The sequence below is a fragment of the Crocodylus siamensis genome, chromosome 13, assembly GCF_052110815.1.
Source record: "Crocodylus siamensis isolate JL-2025a chromosome 13, ASM5211081v1, whole genome shotgun sequence".
In the NCBI taxonomy this organism is placed as follows: domain Eukaryota; kingdom Metazoa; phylum Chordata; order Crocodylia; family Crocodylidae; genus Crocodylus; species Crocodylus siamensis.
The window spans coordinates 38,324,438-38,346,671 of NC_143407.1; the positions used below are offsets into that span (position 1 = coordinate 38,324,438).

General features: G+C 44.8%; 1 protein-coding gene across 5 annotated transcripts in view; it reads left to right on the plus strand.

The window, feature by feature from the left end:
- The window catches only part of MYO1C (myosin IC), an 87,283-nt gene that overhangs the window by 50,096 nt on the left and 14,953 nt on the right, over positions 1–22,234 (plus strand). For all 5 annotated transcript variants that reach the window (XM_090024945.1, XM_090024947.1, XM_090024943.1 and 2 more), the window contains exons 4-24: positions 2,121–2,319; positions 3,251–3,331; positions 4,645–4,824; positions 5,185–5,283; positions 5,515–5,628; positions 7,167–7,238; positions 7,675–7,794; positions 8,054–8,136; positions 10,019–10,124; positions 11,586–11,666; positions 13,131–13,222; positions 15,883–15,977; positions 16,182–16,228; positions 16,528–16,608; positions 16,798–16,903; positions 19,464–19,581; positions 19,803–19,916; positions 20,102–20,178; positions 20,283–20,351; positions 20,558–20,642; positions 21,176–21,335. In XM_090024945.1, the coding sequence (XP_089881071.1) occupies positions 2,121–2,319; positions 3,251–3,331; positions 4,645–4,824; positions 5,185–5,283; positions 5,515–5,628; positions 7,167–7,238; positions 7,675–7,794; positions 8,054–8,136; positions 10,019–10,124; positions 11,586–11,666; positions 13,131–13,222; positions 15,883–15,977; positions 16,182–16,228; positions 16,528–16,608; positions 16,798–16,903; positions 19,464–19,581; positions 19,803–19,916; positions 20,102–20,178; positions 20,283–20,351; positions 20,558–20,642; positions 21,176–21,335 (2,179 nt within the window). The remainder of the gene's footprint in view (positions 1–2,120; positions 2,320–3,250; positions 3,332–4,644; positions 4,825–5,184; positions 5,284–5,514; positions 5,629–7,166; positions 7,239–7,674; positions 7,795–8,053; positions 8,137–10,018; positions 10,125–11,585; positions 11,667–13,130; positions 13,223–15,882; positions 15,978–16,181; positions 16,229–16,527; positions 16,609–16,797; positions 16,904–19,463; positions 19,582–19,802; positions 19,917–20,101; positions 20,179–20,282; positions 20,352–20,557; positions 20,643–21,175; positions 21,336–22,234) is intronic.

Sequence of the window (22,234 nt, forward strand, 5' to 3'; positions counted from 1 at the left end):
TTACTATCCTCCAAACGCAGCCCTGGTGTAAGTGGGTATAACAGGAATCCTCTGTGGGGTGTGGTGTCAAGCTCTTCTGTTCGCTTTTCCTTCCAAGGAGGGGGAGTTAGCTCCTTCCTGGCCACATGATATGAATCCGAGAGGAATCTGAGCTGCTGCCCCAGCCCAGGCAGGACTAAAGACCTCAGGGTCTGAGGGTTGTTTAGTATTTAGACGTTCTGGTTCTAAGTTTCCCTTTGCTGCTCTGCAGTTTATTCGGTATACAGCTAACTGGGGAAAGGGAATGCGTGTGATGATTTTTTTCCTACCTTCTCTGTTACTACTTGACCAATATTTATCTGCTATTTCCCTTGTTGCTAAGATACCACAAGCCCTTCAGAACAAGGAATGTATTTATTTACATGGCCTGATGAATGTTCCCAGTTTTCGGGGAGGGAGGGGGATTAAAAAAAGCAGCAGCTTGAAGCTATTTTTGAAAGTAACTAATTTTTTCTGTTGGGCCGAAAAAAAAGAGGATGAGTCTAAGAGCACCTGGCTGAGCAGGGTGATTCACAGCCCAGGGCCCTGTTCTAAGACGTTTCCTGAGGACCTGCTTACAATAGGCTTTGGAAGGATGGTGAATAATAGTGGGGATAACAAACACCCCTACATAAATGGAATATTTTACAAAATGTAAAGTATGCAAGGCTGTCAGTCTTCCCTTGTACTTGAGGAGATAATTAGCCTACAGAAGAGGATACTGCCAAGAGGCAAATTTATAAATTGCATTTTGGTTTTATCTTTTTTCAATGATTTTGATAGGAAAGTGGTCCAGAAGTAAAATTTTGATGGCGAGGCCCTGCAAAAAAAAGGAACGTGCTGTGGTTTCGGTAGCAGTAGAAATTGCTGCTTTCAGATTGTCCTTTCTTTGCATTGAATCTAAAGAGAAATCCTCAGCCTAGTTCTCTGGGTTCTTCCATATCTGGCTGAGTCCCCCTTCTTGGCCACTCCACCATCAGATTGCTGCTAAGGAATCCCCAGGCCTGTTAAGTATCCAGTCTGGGCAGTCCAGGTACTGCCCATATCTTGGGGTCTTTGGTAGCATGGTGTTGAGGCTCAGGCCCTCTGTCTTGCACACCTTCTCCTGAGCTCTGGAAACCATGACCTAATTGCCTGTACTTGGAATCCAGCGATGATTTTCAGATCCAGTGCCATAGCTTAAGTGCGTGCTTTCCAAGAATCCCAGAGAAGGTGTTAGCCTTCATTTATGGCTTAATTCTTTAGGATCTACATGGCATGTGCAAACAAATGCACAAAAACGGTGCATGGATTTTTTAAAAGCAACTTGATTTCACTTTGAAAAGAATAGAGCAGAAGACATTGTAAGTGATTGGAAACCAAGCTTCCTGAACGCAGCCCCTTTACTCTGGTTTATTTTTTGCCTGGGGGTTGAAAGGATGGGGGGATAGATTGTCCTGAAACAGAGAAGTTTGCCACATACTGCATTGGCTTTCTGTTTCAGGCAGCTCTCCTTTGGGTTAAACAGGTGAAAATGACCAAAGAGGTAAATGGCTCAGTGCCTTTTATAACCTTTCAGGCTTTTTGTCAGGTGACTTCCTGATCAGTACCAGCAAATGATCACAGCCTTCTGCCACATGAGTTCAAGCCAAGGTGATCTCTTCCTCCTTGACAGACCAGTTGTCTTTTGTAGGAACTAACTTGTGACACCCCCCCAGGTATTTGTAGCTGAATACAACGCCAGCTCTGTGTAACAGCCTTTGGTTGCTAGGTCTATTCTACCGCCCTTTGGCACATCAGCAGATCGTGGAGGTAAAAACACAACAAAGAAGCTAAATTTGTGCATCGTTGGCAGCCTGGCAGATACAGTCAGACTCCATGCCCTCACAGAGAGTTTATGAACTGCAGAAAATGAGAAGTCTTGGGTTGGGGGTTATGAGTCCAGACAGACTCAGTTCTCTAAGAGCTATCCCTGCCCAAAGTGTAAGAATGCCCTGGCTGGAGCTTGCGGTTCTACCGTTTATAGGTGTGACTGTATGGATAATCCAGGTGTCTAGCTGGCGGTTCTCTGACCTTTATGTTTTTGGAAGCTGGCTTAATTTCCCCTTATTATTGTTTCCTAGTTATGCTATTGCTGACAATTCATACCGTTCCCTTCGCACGGAGAGGAAGGACCAGTGTATCCTGATATCTGGGGAGAGTGGAGCTGGCAAGACTGAGGCCACCAAGAAGATCCTGCAGTACTATGCAGTGACCTGTCCAGCCAGTGACCAAGTTGAGATGGTGAAAGACCGCCTCCTACAGTCCAACCCAGTCCTAGAGGTAATTCAGTGCACACAGTATGGATGTTGGGCAGCTGCATCCCCTGATTTACACCTGGATAAACAGCAGTGGTGGATCTTATGCACCACTGATCGCTGTTGTCCAGTCTGTAGCAGCCTTACCTGTCACTGTTTCTACCACCTGTTCAAAACAGTGTGGTGTGGGAGGGGGTTGGACATATGGGAAGAAGATGACTGTCAAGCCTGGGCCTGTGACTGTTGTGTACAGGGTAATGTGCTTCTGTTAGTCAGGGCTGTCCCAACTTCCAGGCAGCCAGGAGCAGCATGCCACATGGGTCCCAAATTCAGGGGGCTGTAGGTATGCCCCACTTCCACAGCATGAGCAGCCTGGCTCCCTTGTCTCCCAGTTGCATGGGCTGCCCCAGCACTGGTGGCTCAATTCTCCCCTGCCATACGTGTAGCAACTGCCCCCCTCTCCCAGCTGCACGCACTACCTACCTGCAGTGTGCGCAGGCTCCCTTCTTTGCCCCAGGGGCCGCTTGCACATTCCAGTCCTCTCTCGGGTGCGGCAGCAGGAGCGGATGGGGAGGGGAAATGGCAGCGGGGTGGGAGCCTATGGCCTGGGCTGCATGCTAACCCTTAAGGGGCTGCCAGTTGGACAGCCCTGTGTTAAGTCATATGGGTATGGAGGAAAAACTTCTAACAAAACTTTTCAACTAGACTGCTTTCCTGGTGGAGAGAAACACAATAACAGGCCCAAGCAGGGTGACAGCCTGATGCTTACAGTATGGCTGCAGCTCCCAAAATCAGTTTGAGGAACTCCCTGCTTTTTCCTTAGACTCCCATTGAAAAGGGGGAACCTGGCAAAGAAGCCATGGGCACCTTTGAAAAATATTTCAAAGCGCTACGTTTGGGTATTCCCTTTCTTCGAGGATCTTTATTTGTTTCTTTTTGGTGCCTTCTTATTTCAGGCATTTGGAAATGCAAAAACTCTTCGCAATGATAACTCCAGCCGATTTGGGAAATACATGGATGTGCAGTTTGATTACCGGGTAAAAGCCTTTTCTGTATGGAGAGACTAGTCCCAGTTTGTAGTTCAGTTCTGTGCCTGAGGGTGCTGTTCATATTGGCATCTATTTTCCACGGCCCAAAAAACCAAGGAAATGGTTCCATTTTCATTCCTTTGCATGGACCCCTGTACCATAGATAAAACCTTGTACGAACAAAAAATAGTAAACACTGTAATTGCCTCTCTGTGCTTATGCTTTGCAAATCACTCTTGTTTGAATGGTGATGCCCTTTCTGTTATAGAGCTATTGCAGTTTTTTCTTGAATGCTACAGGGAAATGTTAATTCCCCCCCCCCCCCCCCCCCCCCCCCGAACTCGAAAAAATAAAGGTCTTGGACTTTGGTTGTATACTGGGTTATACACCCATTGAACTGCAGCCTCTTTTAAAAAGGAATTCAGATCAACTCGGTTTAAATCCAAAATCAGACTTTTGGGGTATTTAAATATTCTAGGCCCCTGGTTTTGTTTTGCAAACTGACACAATACTCTGGGGCTGAAAAAAGGAAAGACTTTACTTTTATTTTCTTTATGTATAAGTAACTAGTGGAATGCACTACCACTAGACATCAGTAGAAAAGGTGTAATAGGGTTCAGAGAATGCTTCAGCTTATATTGATACTGAAAACATCTGCACTTTAGATAAGTATTAGAAATACTTTATTAGTATGAGAAATACACCCATATTTAAATACACTGACACAGAAGCCCTAAGTGGGAGATGTTGTCTGATCATACACCTAGACACACACAGGAGGGCAGAGTTGAGCTTGCATAGGCAACCTTAACTTTAGCATATCATTATTTTTATACAGCTTTAGCCCATTACCTCGTCTTTGTTCCCTAAATTGCCAAAATGTCACACACTTGAATCTAGCATGATAATCTATCTGATAGATATACGTCTAAACTCTTTTTTTAAAGTTTCTTGATAAGTAACCCCTCCATGTTCTGTCGCCCTTCTCCGGACCTTTTCTGCTGTCGTCTTTCGGAGAAGGGGTAAATAGAAGGGACCACAATATGCCGCACGTGAGCTGTAACAGTATATGTTTCACAGCATTACATTTGTGTTTCATTTAACATTTTGGCTTTAATATATTCTAAGGAAGTTCAAAAGTTCAAATGGCCACCTTGTATTTTTGGATTCTGAGACAGCTCGGTATAAAATGACAGAAATTATGTCTGTACTTTGTAGCTTATTCTTTCAAAACCCTCTGTCTTTGATATTCTGCCATCAGAGAATCAAGGGGATTTTCCTTTGTACCTGTGAACTATTCCAGTTTATCTGCTTTGGTTTAGGGAGCCCCTGTTGGAGGTCACATCCTGAACTACTTACTGGAGAAATCTCGGGTCGTCCATCAGAATCACGGGGAGAGGAACTTCCATATTTTCTACCAGCTTTTAGATGGAGGAGAAGAGGAGCTCTTGCGAAGGCTGGGCCTTGAGAAGAACCCCCAACAATACCCCTACTTAGTGAAGGTATGAACAGAATCCATTTTTGCCAGTTCTTTGATTTGATACTCTCTAAAGGGAGCATCTGTTTGCTAATTGGAAAGGTTAATAGCGATGAGTATTGCTGACCGTCTGTCCTGTAGGATAAATGTATTCTGTAATGTATTTCCCAGCACGAGAGGTGGCAGGTAACACATGTTGGAGTTGTATGGCTTATGTCAACTGGGGGTATGGCCAGAGGGGGTGTGGGCTCGCGCACAGTGGCGGTACATGGCTCGCACACATCTGCCGGGGTTACGCCTACTAAAAAAAGTTGAAACCCCCTAGCCTATGGGAACAATATGTCGGACTATCCAACCTTACTTTTCTCAAAATCTTTTGTTTTAGGGTCACTGTGCAAGGGTCAGTTCTATCAATGATAAAAATGACTGGAAGGTTGTGAGAAAGGCCCTGTCCATTATCAACTTTAATGACAACGACGTGGAGGTAAGAGGTGTCTTGCAGCGCACCTGATTCTCCCTTTGCCCCCGAGATTATCCTTCATGGTTTGTTCTGGCAGCTGCCCTGACGCTAATTGTGCAGATATCTCCAGCTGATGGGTGCCAGCTAGTGGTCCCCAGTTCCCTGTTCCTACCTCCCCCATAACACATACACAATAGTGTTTAATTCCTTTTATATTCACAGTTTCGTGACCATGTTTCTGCTGTTTTGTACTAGGATTTGCTGAGCATTGTAGCTAGTGTGCTGCACCTGGGGAATGTGCAATTTGCTGCTGATGAACAAGGCAATGCTCAGGTGACCACAGAAAATCAGATTAAATATCTGGCCAGAGTAAGTACAAACCCTAGGACGTTGTCCCTGGAGTGCTGTATTTGCACCGTTACATTATTCCAGGATAAGACTCAATAGCTGTCAAAGCTTGACATTTATTAAATGGACATAATTAAATGAAAATGTGTTTTTTCTATTTAAAATAATTAAAACCAGAGCCTGAAGATCATATTCGACTCCTTTTAGCCAGTGTAAAAATGCTGGCCAATGTATATGCTGTTCATAAGGGATAAAACACTTTTGCAGTAGTTTTAATTGTATAATGTCAATCAGTGCGAAAAAAAAAATGCTTGCTGGATATATTATTCAGCTAATTTTACCTTCTTGATAAACGTCTTTGCTAAATAGTACAGGAACCTCAAATTAACTCACCTAAGGGATAACAGACCACTGTGGGAGAGTGTCTACACATGGTCAATGTCTACGTGCAAATACAAGTACTACCCTGCTGTGGAGTTTTTTCATGAGCAGCACTGCACATGTAGATGCTGACCCAGCTGACTAGGGCACTAGGGTGCTTCATTGCAGGGATGCCTGCTGGCTAACCCCGCACTGAAGCACCCTCACGCCCCAGCTCACCCCCCTGCAGCACATTGAGCCTGGCCACAGCAGCCTTGGGCTGGCAGGCTGACTCCCTGGTCTCCCTGCAGCCGGGGCTGCTGCAACCTGGCTGAATGTGTTGCAGTCCAGGCACTTGTGTAAACCACACGCCTAGGAGCTTCCCAGGAGTGCCGTGCTTATTGCTCCACAGTTTATTGCTGCACATTAATGGCACACGTAGATGTGCCCTGGATGGCTTAATTTACTACTGTTTTAATTCCCTGCCAGTCCCCTTAGCAATTATCAGGGGTTAGTGATGGGTCCCTTTGGATTATTTGCCAGTATGTGCGCTCCCTTTTTGAATGGTGAATTAACTACTATTTATTGGATTTCCACTGTGGGTGAGTGTCTAAGACTACAAAGAAAACGTTACTGAATAAGTATCACTTTAATTCTGAATGAGTATGTCCACACAGGTATTTAAGACAGTTTAATTCACTGTAAAGATTACTTTGGGTTAACTTTCCTGAATTATCCCAGTGTAGACGAACCCTAAGATGACAGCTAAGAAACGAAGAGGGTTATAGTCAAATATAAACAGTACTTGTATTCAAACATTTGTAAATTAGCAACTGTTCTATCTGCTCCTTAATCTGTAGTTGAATAGATTATTTCTTTAATCATCTCAGTGGAGGTGGGTATTAAGGGGGGTGGTTTCGATAAGAGAGAAGGGGCTTCGGATGAGAGAGACTTTTCCTTCTGTAAGCAGTGTAAGGAAGAAGGCAGCCAAGGCTGACATTACTGGCAGAACACTGAGCTACTGAGTTGAGGGGAGAAAGCGGGTAAAACTGAATGGGGAGCCAGTGGTGAATGGGGAGCCATTGAAGAGCTGGGCTTGAATGGAGCTGCATGGGACCGAGTCTCTGGTTTGTCTGAATCAGATCATGGTGAATGAATAAAAACTTGTGTAACTGAATTTCCATTCTGTTGGTTTTTAGCTCCTAGGGGTTGAAGGTTCTATCCTTCGGGAAGCGCTGATCCACAAGAAGATAATAGCCAAAGGGGAAGAGGTAAGAACCAGGGATGGAAAACTTAGAGACTTCCAGATCTGAAGCTGACTAAGTACACACTGGTGTTAGTAGACTAGACGGTCTTCTTTGTAGCTAAGAGAAGACATTGTGGATTTCTTAGTGTCATGTGACCTGCTTTTGACTAGTAATAAGTCCTGGAAGATAGTTTCCTGTCTGGGTTGTGTCACTATAGAGTGACCAGTTTATTCACAAAGTTGGCGTGATGATGTAGCTGTGACAGTCCAGAACACGTGCGAGAGGAAGGACACTGGGTACCTGCAAACTTGTCTATGTCTTTCCCAGTTATACAGGTGGCTTTATAAAAGATATTACCCAAAAATCCTTGCCTCTCGCAAATTTGTTCACGCTAAGTCAGAAGACTGCGTCTTTCAATAGGCCATCCATATGAAGTTGTTGTTTCTTCTTCCCCATACAGCTGGTCAGTCCTCTGAACCTGGAGCAAGCAGCTTATGCAAGGGATGCTCTAGCCAAAGCAGTGTATGGGCGCACCTTCTCTTGGCTAGTGAATAAGATTAACAAGTCTCTTTCCTACAAGGTAAATTCATCTCTCACTTGAACTCCCATGATTGTTTTGCATGGTTGTACCGCAAACCGGTTGGACATGGTGAATTCAAACCGCATGATTGGGAAGCAGGGAAAATGACCATCTCCCTGCTGAACAATGAGTTTCTAACCATATTTCATTCACACTGATTGTGTGGAGAGCCAGACAGCAGGATTATATTTGTAAGAATAGGTCGCAGCTGCTGCATGCTCTACCGGGTATGAATGAATGGTTTATGGCTTTGTTGCAGGAGACAGAGTTCCCAGGATGGAGGAGTACAACAGTCCTAGGGCTGCTTGACATTTATGGATTTGAGGTTTTTCAGCACAACAGGTATGTTTCTTTTTGGTGTCTTTAAACTTTGAAGAAACCTGTTGCCCGTGATTTAATCCTGTTTTCTTCGATCTGGATTATCATATAACTAGGCATAGCAGAATTCAATTAAAAAAATTAATTTTTGATGCCTAAAATCAATGTTTATTTTTAAGATTTTCTTTTAATTTTTGTCAATTTTATCAATTTAATTTTTTTCAGGATTGCACAAAATTAGGAGTGTGAGGGCAGACAATTTAGTAATGACAGTATACTGTTAAAAGGTTTATAAAATCACATGTTAAAATGTATAAAAGTAAATATCCATAAATCAGTAAAGCATACCTGCTTTAAGTCTTTCTATTCGTTCATCAGGAAAAAACCATGTGGGTAGAGACCAGCACTCTGGAGCTCTGGGAACCTGGGGAGAGGCAGCGGCCTCCCGTTTCAGGGTGGGAAGGAGATCCCTTTTGCCCCTTAGGGAACAAGCCCCGCCTGGCGGGCACCAGTGGAGGGGCAGCTCTGCCCCTTGACAGCCATGGGCTCCTGCCCCTCTGGGCAGTGCGGAGGCAGTGGCTGGGCCCCTGGAGGCACCCCCATATGCCCTTCCCCAAGCACCCTGGGGCCGGACTGGGCAGAAGCTCTGGGAACATGGGGAGAGACAGCGAGGTCGGGGCTGGGTGTGCAGGGGTGCCCTCAGGGTCCCACTGCTGCTGCTCCGGGGCTGCCTGGAGGGATGGGAGACTATGGCCATCAAGGGGCTGGGCCACCCCTCCACTGATGCCTGCCAAGCGGGCTTGCCTCCTAAAGGGCCAACCGGAGCAAGGAGCTGCTTCCCACCCTGGACTGGGAGGCTGCTGTCTCTCTCCGTGTTCCCAGAACTCCTGCCTGGCCTGGCCCAGCCCGTGCGAGCTGGGTAGGGGCCAAAATCCCAGTGAGCCCTGAGCATGCAGTTTGCAGCCCAGGCTTGCCCAGAGTTTGGGGCCAATCCCCAGTTGGGACCTGGGCAGTGCGAGTGGCTGGTGGCACTGGGCGTTTGGCTACCAACAGCCCTGCCCTGCCACCCCGCCATCCCAGCACAGGCCCCAGCTCATGCAGCAGCTGCCCAAGCCACTGCAGGTCAAATTGATGTTTATCAATAAAAATCAAATCCTGCCAAACCTGCATGTAACACATTTCCCTTTGTCTGGTAATTGACACATCAAAACAAGAATAAATCTCAACTTCAGGAAGTTGACAGAATACCTGATAATTCCATATTTATCTGCATACCACACACACACCTTTTCCCTAAAATTTAGCCCTCCAAAACTGGGGTGCCTGTCTTAAGCAGGAAAGCTAATTTTTTCTCTGCTGGAATGGAAGCGGTCAGATGAACAACTGGAAACTGCTGTCAGTTTGAGAGCATGTGCAAAAGCTGAACACTGGTCTCCATCCTTCCTGCTTGCTGGTTTAGAAAGAAGCTGGCAGCCATTCTGCATCAGGGTCTCTCCTTGGAAAGGTAGCTCCAGGCCATGACTTGGTGGGGGGGAAAAAACTTTTTCCCTACCTTTTGCCTTCCAAAAACAAGGCGCATGTTTTATTTGAGCGTGCATTGTATGGGAGAAAATACAAAAACAGAGCAAGTGTCTTCTGAGCAAGAAGCCTAATTTTACATTTTTTATTCCTTTATTCAATGCAATGCCTGCCGCCATCCTGTTTTACTGATGATGCTTTTCCTCTTCCTCTTTAGGCTCATGCATTGGTTTATCTCTGTCTAGCTCAAATGAGTTACTGGATTGCTTGTTTCCATCTTTTTTTTGATTTTCACATAGGTTATGAAGACCATGCATAAACGATACAGGCTTTACTTTACTTGAAATGCAGTGTTTGAGTGACTAAGTCTGTGTTTTCTTTGTTTTAGCTTTGAGCAGTTCTGTATTAATTATTGTAATGAAAAACTGCAGCAGCTTTTCATAGAACTCACACTGAAGTCGGAACAAGAGGAATATGAGTCAGAAGGCATAGCGGTAAGAGGCAGCACTTCAGTTTTTCTTATCTTTTTATAGTATCTCTTTTTGAGGGAAGCCAGCTAGCTAAGAGGAGCTGCTAATTACCGTAGTATGCAAAGTAAGCAGTTGGAAGTAGACTTCTTTTTCTTCCATGTTGCAGTTAGCATTTGATCCAGCACAACAGGCTCCTATAAAAAGGTCCTTTACTGTGCTTTATGTAGGCACATGCAGTTGCTTCCTCATCCAGGTGATGACACTTAAACATGCAAAGCCTATTCATCGCCTCCATGCACAACTATCTGCAGGAAAAACTGCATGTGCCAGTTGAGACCACCTTTTGGAAAAGTTGCTCCATAGGTTCAAGTATTAGATTAGCTACAGAACAGGGGCTCTTGGAAGAAGAAACAGGGCTTTGTAGTCATGTATTTTGAGTGTGGTGAACACTCAAGCTTATGTCAGTGAAATGCCAATGGAACTATAAATGGAGCATTGAACTGGGTATAGCTAGAATGACCTATCCCTTGTTTATTACCCTCCCTAGCATCCACCCTCATTGGCTTAGAGATGCCAGAGAAAACATCTCCAACTCTTCTCTTCTGTTTTCTTGCTGCAGATCTTGGTTCTGAAAATACCAAGTTCCATTTCAGTCTTGCAAGCATGAGTTGTTGAGCTGACACAGTGACTGCTGGCTAAAGTTGTTGAGAGCTCTGCAGTCGCAAAAAATTAAGAAATAACAGAATCTTCTGTTGCAGAACTGTCTCTTAATTGTTTCCAAGAGATAGATGGTAATAGGAACTACCAGCTAAATGGTATGTGGATAGTCTAGTGCATTCCCAGCTCTGAAGATTTCTTTCTCTTCAATCATACAGTTAAAAAATATGGAAACTACCTTCCAAGTGGCAGCTACTGTGAAAGCTGACACTAAGGTTAGGGAGACCACCAGTTGTGAATTAGGGACTATGATGCTGTGCTGAAGTCTTGCTCTGGACCGAGGGTTTGGTTTACGCAACTGAAATCTTACGTGGCAAATGTAGTACCAGAGCGATAACTCAGCTCTGTACCAGGGTCTTCAGGATAACTTATAACCTTGTTCTTGTCCCTGACCTTCCCTTCTGGATTTCTCATCTAAGATACTATGTCCTTGGGGGAAACTGCCTTGTCGGTTTGAATCAAAGTTCTTGTGTGGTTTTCTTTCACTAGAGATGGACGCTGGCTGCTTTGGAGGGATGTCAGGATTAGGGACTTGATTGTGCAGCCTCCCCCTTTCCTTTATTTGTAACAGGACAGAGATGGTCTGAAAGGGTTAGAATGATAGGTGGTTACACATGAATATGAGTCTTGCACTTGAGATGTGGACCTCAGGCAAACTGGTTCGAATAGCCATCTACCAAAATGCATGGAGCATTCATACAGTTTTCTTCCAATGCAGCGATTCAGTTTCACTTACTCTTTGATTTCTTATATATCTATGAATGGCAGTGGGAACCTGTCCAGTATTTTGACAACAAAATCATTTGTGATCTGGTGGAGGAGAAATTCAAAGGCATCATTTCTATTTTGGTGAGTTGGCAGAACCGTTTTTAATTGAAAATGTTTAGAATCACAATAGGAAGTGAAAAACATAGGTGTAAAGCACTGGTGGAAGGTCGGGGAGCGCATCCTGGAAAGAGGTGAAGTGTGAGATGAATTGAGCCCAGGGTGCATTACACTGAATATATTAGAAGCTTTTAATTTTTTTTTTAAATAAAACATTCTTAACCTATTTTTATTAGGACATTTTTGAGGCACGTTTGCCACGATATACTAATGTATATCTTCTCAGCCATATTCAAGGGCATGGAAGGAGCAGAATATTTCAAGAAATAAATGTCTGTCTGAATCTACTGTAACTTTTTCTGCCTGTCTTTAAAACAGTGTAAGAATATCCTTCAGAGAATCTGTTTCATTAGAGAGCCTGTAGCCTGAAAGAAATTACTTGTATTTTATTTTAAGATTTAAATTCTCTCCCTACCCCAGTCCTCCCTTTGCAGAATGAATATTGCCACAGGGCTCTGTGGCTGGGATGACAAGAAGTGCAAATCCCAGGCAAGACAGCTTCCAAACCTTTAATACACGCCCCCAGGAGTGGCAAAAACAGCTCTTTGTCCTGTTACGGGAGCTCAACTTTGTTGCTGGGCTTCCCACCCCTATCCTGGCCAGTCCCCTCTCATCCTCACCAAAAAACCAAGAGCTTGGATTTTATTTCTTTACTAATAAAATTGGTCTATATGACTTCCGTTTTTAGTACCACATCCACATGTGTATATTCATGTGCATGAATAAACTCCAGCGCTTACTGCACCATGGATCACAGCATGCTGAGCTGGGTCAGAGCAGCCCCGGCTGACCAGGGGCACCACGGGGTCAGTCTGCCAGTCCAGAGCTGTTCCCCCCCCCAGCAAAACGTGCTGCAGAGGGGCTGGCTGGGGCACAAGAGTGCTTCAGTGCAGGGCTAGCTGGCAGGCAGCCTTCGTGCCCCAGCCAGCCAGGGCAGTAGCTACACGTGCGCTGCTGCTGAGTGTTTTATTCCACAGCAGGATCGTAATTGTAAATACAAGCACTATCCTGCTGCAGAGTAAATTATTTTACTCCAGCGTAGTAGAGGTGCACTTGTAGGCAGAGACATTTACTGTACAGCTAATTAGGCTACCTTGCAGTAAATGTCTCGTGTAGACGTGCCCCTTGTGTACATAGGTTAGTTGGCTAATACCAAGGTTATAGCAAGATTTTTCATTGTGCTGATCTCCAAAATTCAACTGAGCTCTGGGAGCAGGTCAGCTGTTTTGTATGTGAAGAGGTGATGGTTCCATCTGCTGGCGGGAAAGAGTTCTGGGTCCAGGCAGTGTTCACGGGTACAAACTGGGTGTGCCATTTCAGTGAGATGATGTGGTTCTGGCTTGTATGCTGACACATATAGAATGAAATCTGTGGTAGAATATGTATGTTTCTACAAACTGACTGTGGTTGCCAATTCTTTCTCTATAGGATGAAGAATGTTTGAGACCCGGCGATGCCACAGATATGACATTTTTGGAGAAGCTGGAGGAAACAGTGAAGAATCATCCTCATTTTCTCACGTGAGTGCTTATCTAGTTGTTTCCAGTTTTGTGAGGAGTAACCAAGCATGGACTAGAGCTTGAGGGTTTTAACTACTCAGATACTGCTGTACCACTACTTACTTATGCATATTATAGTAGCACCCAGACATCCTAGTAAGATTAAAGCTCCAGTGGTCCTGCACTTTGAATAAAAGCATGCGATTTTTTTCCCCACCCCAAAAATGGAGATGCAGAGGGGTATAGCAAAGAAGCAAAGAAATGCAAAGTTGGCGGAAGGGAAGATGATGATGGTGGTAAGCTTTTATGACAGTATGTGATTTTGTAACTACTGCATTCTCAGTGTAGACTGAGTCTGTCTTATTAGGAGGTGTGGGAGGAATGAGAAAAAAATGGCTGCCTATAGGTGATCATTATTCCTTATTCTCACTACGTTGTTTCGGTTAGGCTGACAGTTGGTCCCATAAAAGCTTTCACAAAAAAGCCTTTTCTCTCTCAAGAGTTTGCTTGCGTAACTAGTAAACCTGCGTGACCAAAACAATCGGTTCTCATCTAAGATCTTCATGAGTAGAATCCCAAGAAATTGAGCAATTTGGTTTAAAAGTGTCATCTACCAAGGCTCTTCAAATACAGTTGCTTTGCTTGACCAATGCAGTTGCCTCTTTAGGACAGGCCCACAAATCTCCTAGCTAAGCACCCTCAAGAGCATACCAAGAAGTTTGTTTTTTGGCTGAAGGCTAATTTACTGCTAAAACTTCCCTCTGGCTGTGCTTGATGCACCTGATATGGCTACTGCCAGGAGATGCTCAGCATGGCTACAGGCATCTCAGATTTCTTGGAAGGTCTACTTGATCGCACAAGGCCTCCCTTTGGAAGAAGCTGACCTTTTTAACAACTATACTGTTAAAATTCATTTATATTCATATAAAACACAGTTCCAAAACTTTGTTCCACCAGCTTTGCTTAGGCACCCTGTCAGCTCAGAGTGTATCTAGCAGTCATTTGTTTCACACCTCATCTCTAGTCCAAAGCTGCCCCATATTTTGATCCCCTATAGTGTTATAGTTTCTGAAAGGTCTTGATCATGTCTTCTTCCTAGTCAAAGAGCATCTGCTCTGTTAAGACTTCAGTTTAATTCTTGTTGAATTGATGGACATCCCATTCCTATCCCCAGAAAAAGGTCATTTTGTGCCTTGTCCTAAGCACTGCTCTGAGACCATTAAGACATTCACTCCAGTTGATCAGGTCATCCTCTGAAGTTTGTTCCTAAAGCTTCATTTCAGCTCAGGGAAGACATTGCCATAAGACAGGCACACCTGTGGCTGAGGTGGATCTCATTATAGGGTAATAGGTGATTATATTCCTTATCCTCACTAAATTGTTTAGATTAGGCAGACAATCCTCTTTCTCAGAGGCTGTGTCTGATCCCTTGTCTGGAATGTGTCCTCCGATTGACTCTTCTGCTTGCTTTTATTGCATAGCAGATTCAGTCTGGGGTCACTGTTCCTTCAGATTTTTGGATATGATGATTAGGTGGCCTTGTGTGGAAAAAGGCTGTCTAAAGTAAGTACAATCACATCAAGGAAAAACAGTGTTTCTGCTAAACTCTTTTGTTGGCTTCCCTTATGTGATCTCCAAAGTTTGGGCAATCTTTTGAAGTTAAGATCGATATCTAAACTTGTGCACTGGGATAATAAAAGTAGCTATAACAAATGCTTTGAGAGAAGAGAATCCTCTTTATGCATCTTGCACAAGGGGAGGCCTGCAGTGTAGGTCCAAGAGAAGTGAGAATCCAAAGATTATTGTTAGTGAGGGTCCTCAGATAACAAGGAACATAGAAGTTTTAAAATACATTTTTACTATCACTGAAAGATTGAGTTAATACAATCACTGAATAAAGTCAAAGCACATGGTCAAGAGAGCATACACATCTACACAAATCTGAGGTGCGACAGGAAAATCAGCCTAGAATAAACAGAGCAGGGACTGGAGTTTTGCCTTTATAGATGGTCAGAAATCTGTGAATTTTAGAGCAGCTTAAGCAATGTTGGAATTGTTACGGAATTGGAATTGGTGTGTCTTATCGCTTCTTATCCACCACAGTATCTCTCTGCGACCTGGCTGGTGTCCTGAAAGATGCTCCCCTTTTGACACTCTGCTCAGAACTGCCATGCTAATGTCATAATTTCAAGTTGCTTAACTTTATCCTCCTGCCATTCTTATAGTGGTCATTTACAAACCGCACCTTCAATAAAAACTAGGTTTTCTTCCACTCGTGTTTCGGTACTGTGAATGTTTAGCTCAAGGTCTGAATGGTAGTGGCGCCCCCATTATCTCCTCCCAGCCTGAGGTCTCTGATAACTCTGTATTTCAGTGTCAGAATCCTTTGGTGCTTTCTGGCCTCAGTTTGTAGTTTTACATGCACATAGAGTAATGCCGCCTTGCCTTGGGAGCTGGCTGCTTGTTTTTGGAACACATCTATGTAGATTTCTGAGACGCGTTGCTTTTTATTGTTATCCTTTAAAGATCAGTAAAATGTCAGCTTCTTGTCCTCTGTTCCAATCCCATTATCAGGGTGTTTTCAGTGTAATATCAGTATTAATTGAGTATCATACTCAGGGAGGAGCCCTCCCCAAGGCTAATAGTGTCTCTTTGCAAAGCCTTGACTTCTTCCTCCACAGGCACAAGCTGGCTGACCAGAAGACTCGCAAGTCGCTAGGCCGTGAAGAATTCCGGCTCTTGCACTATGCAGGCGAGGTCACCTACAGTGTCTCAGGTAAGTGTGATGCATCCAGTCGCACCAAGGCCCCTTATTATATGTTTCCACCTGCTCTGACCCCTTGCTCCTTGCCCTTCTTCCAAATTCATGCGGAATTGCTGACTCATAAAAACTAACACTCAGCTAATAGGTGACTCTGTCATTTCATTAATTACTTACTTCCACATCTTGCCTTATTTTTTTGTTTTTTTGTCTTTCTAGGATTTCTAGACAAAAACAATGACCTTCTGTTTCGGAACCTGAAGGAGGTGAGGATGGACTGAGAATCGCTTGTTATGTTGGCTGTCAGGAGCAGAATTGAAATGGCTCTAGTGGTTTGATATTTCTGCTAGATCTGTTCCTCTTCAGGATGCGCTGTCCGTAGGCCTGTTATGTGGCAGAAGCTGAGGTGCTTCAAAGTGTGTGTTATTACTGGCATTTATCTGTGATGAAATCTGCTCTGTTTTTTCTGTACTCACCTCCCATGTAGCTGCCTATTCTGTAAAATACAGACTTCTGTACCTTGTCCAGTTTAGGTTTACAAATATCCTCTCCTTTTTCTTTCTAGACCATGTGCAACTCTGAGAATCCCATTGTGAACCAGTGTTTTGAGAGGACAGAGCTGACAGACAAAAAGAGACCTGAAACGGTAAGAGTAACCGTCGGAATTGGAAGTGTCCCCACACCTGCCTTCTGCCTACGGCAGCGTTCTAAAAAGGACCTCTGACGTTTAAAATTGGGAGACAGGTTCTTAGCCATGCGTGTCTGGAGCAACGTCAAAATTACTAGCCATAAATGGTAACTTCATACATCAGTCTTCTGTTCTTCTCCCATCCAGGCGGCAACTCAGTTTAAGAACAGCCTGTCGAAACTAATGGAAATTCTGATGTCCAAGGAGCCATCTTACATTCGCTGCATCAAACCTAACGATTCCAAACAAGCAGGTAAGGTTTGGCACTTCCTGGCCCTGCCTGATTTCCAGGCACTTCCCTAGTCCTATAGGTGTGTTGGGGGATTTATTCCAAAAGTTGTAACTTGGTGACGGGAGTCAAAAATAGAGATGGTTCAAATTCTGGTTACATAAAGTAAAACATTTCAGTGTAAAGTAACTTTGTCTCTTGTGGATGACATGATGATAAAAGGGATCCTAGTTTTCCCTGTTTTCAGAGAATTTGGGATTTTTAAATCCCGATTTTTCTGATTAAAAAACCCCCCAAGTTTCATGTTTTTCCGTGATTAAAATGAAACATCGCTGTATATATAGGTGTCAGTGGAACACAATGTTTTATTGATATATTTACAATTTTAAAGCAGATTGGAAGCCCACTGATGCCCCAATCATTAGAATAAAATGCATTCTAAATACCTGTAAATTTTGGCATTTGATTTGGGTCTTTTTACTATGTCATATCAGAGCTCCCCTCTGACCATTTGCTCACCAGGGCATGGATCCAGCTGCAGCTGTTGCCCCTGCTGCTTTGGGGCGCTGAGCAGCCCCGATATTCCAGTGCCCTGCCCATGCTGGTGCCCTTCACTCCCAACCCGCTGTCCCCCAACGTGTGGGGAATGGAGTGGGTGTTTGGGGGAAGATGGGGTATGGGCACAGGTGATGTGTGGGCAGGAGAGCACAGGCAACATGGTGGGAAGGGGGGAATGTGCCCCCCCTCCCCCTCCCCATTTCTGCATCCACTGCGGGCACAGAAATCCGGGGGGGGGGGGCACATTCCCTCCCACCCCCTGCTGCGTTGCCTGTGCCCCCCCACTCCCATAGACTTACCTGTGTGCACACATGTACGTGGCACCCCCTGCTCCATGGGTCCCATTCCCTGTAGCCCCAAGCAACCCCTTGCAGACTGGAACCATGTCAGCCTTCAAGGGAAAACCCACAGTTTGTCACGTTTTTCTCCTTCAAAGGAGCAAAGCCACCCTTTTCTCCTTTAAACGAGAAAAACTGTTCTTTTTTCACGGGAGCCAGAAAGCCCAGATCCCTGAATGTACATTCTGTCCTGCATCTTACTCTTGTTCAGCCCTGCAGATGTAATGAGATAATGATCAGCAGTGCTTAGTGTTTTACAGTTCTGATTTTTTACCTAGTTTCTGTCCGGTGAGAATCCAAAAGGATTTTGTGTGCACGTGTCCTGTGTTGTGCAAGAAATTAGATTATCCAGTTGTCCCTTGTCATCGCTACAGTCCAAAGCCTTGCATAGGATTAAGATGAGAGTAACAGGTCTGCACGTGCCTGCTTGGTTTTTTTTTTTTCCTTCTCATATAATACAAGTGCTTCATTTGCTGTTCTCCAGTCAAATGGTCACTGTGACAGGACTGGCCCCTGCAGGTGGCCATAATGCCTCCCGGTGGCCACACTGGTCCTGCCCCACTGCTGTTTCCCATGCCATGCCTTGATGTAAATGCTACATGAAGCTGGGAGGCTGCCCCAGAGCGCTGGAGTGATCCTGTTGGTGCTGGCCTTAGTCCAACTAATTTACTTAGCCATACCTCAGTCCTACTCATCACTGGGCCCTCAGCCTACTAATAAGGACTATTTTGCTCCCTGCCAGCACTGAGCTTGCCATATGGGCACGAGTTGTGGCCTTCGTACCCCCAGGTCCCCAAGCCTGCAGAGCCTCAGCCTTGAGCTGATGAATCACCTAGCTTTAGCCCATGCATTTCACTGGGTGCCAGATGGCCCTTATGGCACGGAGTGCCTTCCAGCCTCCCGCCCCCAACCTGTGGCCTCCAACCCCCTCTGTAGCTATACCCAAACCCTTAGCCAAATAAAACAAAAGCCGAACCAGTTGGTCTCTAACTTAAAGTTTAAGACTCTACCTCGGGTCCCTATGTCACTGTCAAACCCTGCCCCAGTCAGCTGTCTCCAGCCTTCAGGGTACCTTCTTGGCTCTTTAGCTTCCATTATAGCAGTCAGTGCTGTCAGGAGCTCCTCTCTTCCAGAGGTCAGGGCCAGAGTTAATTCTCTGGTCCTGCAGTTGGGCTTAAGTCTCTTCTCCTGAGCTCTGTCTCTTGTTGCCTGTTGCAGTGCAGCTCGCTCCAGGGTAGCCACTCCGTCTGGTAGTTCCTATCTTTGCTGTCTCTGGATTGCTTATTTTCTAGCAGCTGGCTTTGCTCCCCTGCCTGCACAGGTCTTGCCCGTCTGCCCTTCTCCTCTTAAAGTGGCATGAGCCCCTGCTCCCTGTTATGGTCACAACCTGGACTTAACCAACATTCAAATCCTCGCTATTAGACTTGCAGTTTCACGTCCTTTCAGAATTCTGGGATGGAAATTATCCCAGTCCCCCTGGCATTAAGCTTTTTGAATTTTGCTTCCAACTTAGATGGGCTAATTTCCCCTGCTCTGTCCTCATTTCCATTAGCCATCTCAATTGGCACCGTACCAGAGTTCCTGAGTGAGTATATGCATCTGCGCAGGGACCACTAAGGGTTGATAGTTTTTTCTAGGGTGCAGGACAGTTACAGTTTGATAGTCTTCCTTCAATTTTATGCTCTCAGGTCAGTTTGTTGAAGTTCTAATCCGACACCAAGTGAAATACTTGGGACTGATGGAGAATCTGAGAGTGCGCAGGGCTGGGTTTGCCTATCGCCGGAAATACGAAGTTTTCCTGCAGAGGTAAGCTTTACCATAACTCCCATGGACCTATTTTCCCATCACTGTGTCTACATTGATATGCTAAGAACAGACGCTTGTATATTGTAATGTGTATACCCTGTTTAACTTGAAAGCCTTGTTTGCTCTTTGTTGGAACGACTGGTGCTTTAACCCTCCTTTTGTACTATGCTGAAACTCTGGACTTCCTGTTTTCTAAGGTGTCTTCTCCTGTTCGCTTCTAGGTACAAATCTCTCTGTCCAGAAACGTGGCCTGTGTGGGATGGGCGGCCCCATGATGGTGTGGCTGTGCTAGTGAAATACCTGGGCTACAAACAGGAGGAGTACAAGATGGGCCGGTCAGTTATTCTTTTATCTTTCCAATGGGGGATGTGAGTCATTAGGAGTCTTTGTCATAGTGTTTAAATAAGACTGTGCTGTCTAGGGGGTGAGGTATACAGGTTACAGGTCTCAAAGAGAGTGCTGAGTACAGGAAGCGAGGCCCTGTGGCCTGCTGAACTCAGTAATGCATTTCTATTTCTAGGACAAAGATTTTCATCCGCTTTCCCAAGACACTGTTTGCAACAGAAGATGCTTTGGAAATACGGAAGCAGAGTCTGGGTGAGTCGCACATCCTAGTGGTGTACAAGAGGGCCATTGTTGTGCCTCGCTGTCTCGCAGTGTCCCATCCTTCACCACCGTTTGAAATTCTTTTTTAATTCCAGCCACTAAAATCCAGGCTGCATGGAGAGGTTTCCATCAGCGACAGAAATTCCAGCACATGAAACATTCAGGTATGAGGAGCCAGGGAAATGGAACTCGAGTTTTACCTGTATCATTAGAAGCTCCTATTTTGTTTCTACCAATGGGAATAGAGTTGGTCTGTGCTTAAGGAAAAAACCCCCCACAAAGATGTAGAGGAGAATGGGTAAGGCGGTGTAGAAATAAGTAATTTTGTTCAACGAAAGGTCTTTTTTCCTCTCTTTTCCATTGTTCTCAGCAATAACTATCCAGTCATGGTGGCGTGGGACACTGGGACGCCGAAAAGCTGCCAAGAAGAAGTGGGCAGTGGAGACCATTAGACGGTACATAGAATTTAATATGCAGGTGCTTTGTTGGCACTCATTTTTCTAACAAAGGATTAATTAACAAGGATAAATTGCTGTCATTTGCAGCCAGCCGTCTCCAGAGTGTGTATCTGGAGCATGGTCGACTGAGAACAAGCACTGCCTTCATGGCTAACTAATAAAACAGGAGACCTGAAACAAAAGCCTTGAGTATTTTTATGTATATTGACATTAGTTTCCTTGTCAGTCATTCCTCTGAGCTACCCACTCCAGGCCTCTCCACCCTTACAGTCTCTGGTAGAATGCAAGTTCTCAATTCTTTGCAGGCCTCTGGCCAGTTTCCCTTGTCTTGCAGAGTTTGTCTTCTGTTGTGATGACACGAGTCCCCTTTTTTTCCCCTGGTATGCTTAGTTTTTAATTTCTCCTTCACCAGTGAGGGGCATATAAAGATGCATTGTGGAGCTATAGCTGATTGAATTGGCAGACTGCTAAATGCTTGTAGATAGCATCAAGGGTGAATTTACTGATGCTCTTTCCTTCTTCTCTGTTAGGTTTATTAAAGGTTTTATTTACCGGAACTATCCTCGGTGTGCAGAGAATGAATACTTCCTAGATTACATTCGCTATTCCTTCCTGATGAGCCTCAAGCGCAATTTACCAAGGAATGTCTTGGACAAGTCTTGGCCAACCCCTCCTCCATCACTCTGTGAGGTAAGTGAGAGTGGCAAGGACTGTGGAGGCAAGGACTAGCATACTTTGAGCACAAGAACACAACAACTGCCAGTCGCTGGGTCAGACCATAGGTCCGTCTTGGCCAGTATCCTCCGTCACACAGTGGCAGATGCTGAAAAGGAGAGTGAACTGGGTATGACTAGGGGGTTTTCCCACCTTCTCTGTCACTTGCAGCCTCCAGGATTGAAACGTTTAACCCAACTTAACCAATTACTTAACCAGTTACCTCTCAAAAATGTCAGTGCAGTCAGTACCTGGGCATTGCGGTGTTCTCCTCTTCCCTGCGTTTACCTATAACATGTTGTAGGGGAGCAATTCTCAATGTTAGCGCTGTTAGGTGCTCAAATATGATTCACAAGGTAAACCCGGATGTTTCAAACAGCGTTAAAAACATTCTGACCTGCTGAGGTCTTTCTGAGCTTTTGCAGCAGAAAGATTATTCTATTTCTGTAGTCAAAAAAGAAGTGTAGGCTAAGAGCTAACATTTTCTGAGAGGTGCCTTCAGTCTATTGAGGCTGAGAGCCACTGTGGTAGGGAAACATAAGAACTGTCGTTTACTAAGTCAGACTGTAGCTCCAGTGCCATGTCTCACAGTAGCGGAGAGTAGATGCTGAGGTGGGACGTGAGCAGGGCATGTCCAGAATTTCCCACGCTCTGCTTTTCTCCCATTGCAACTTCCGGCATTCAGAGGTTTGGGGAGTTCTGAATCGGAGCTAGCCTCATGCTCTACTATCCTCGATACCTCCTGATGGACCTTTCATTCAGGAACTGGTCCAATCTCTTTTTGAACTGGATTAAGCTACCAGCCTCCACAGCATCTTTTGGCAAGGAGTTCCACAAAATTAATGACATGCTTTTTTAAAAAGAACGTTCTTCTG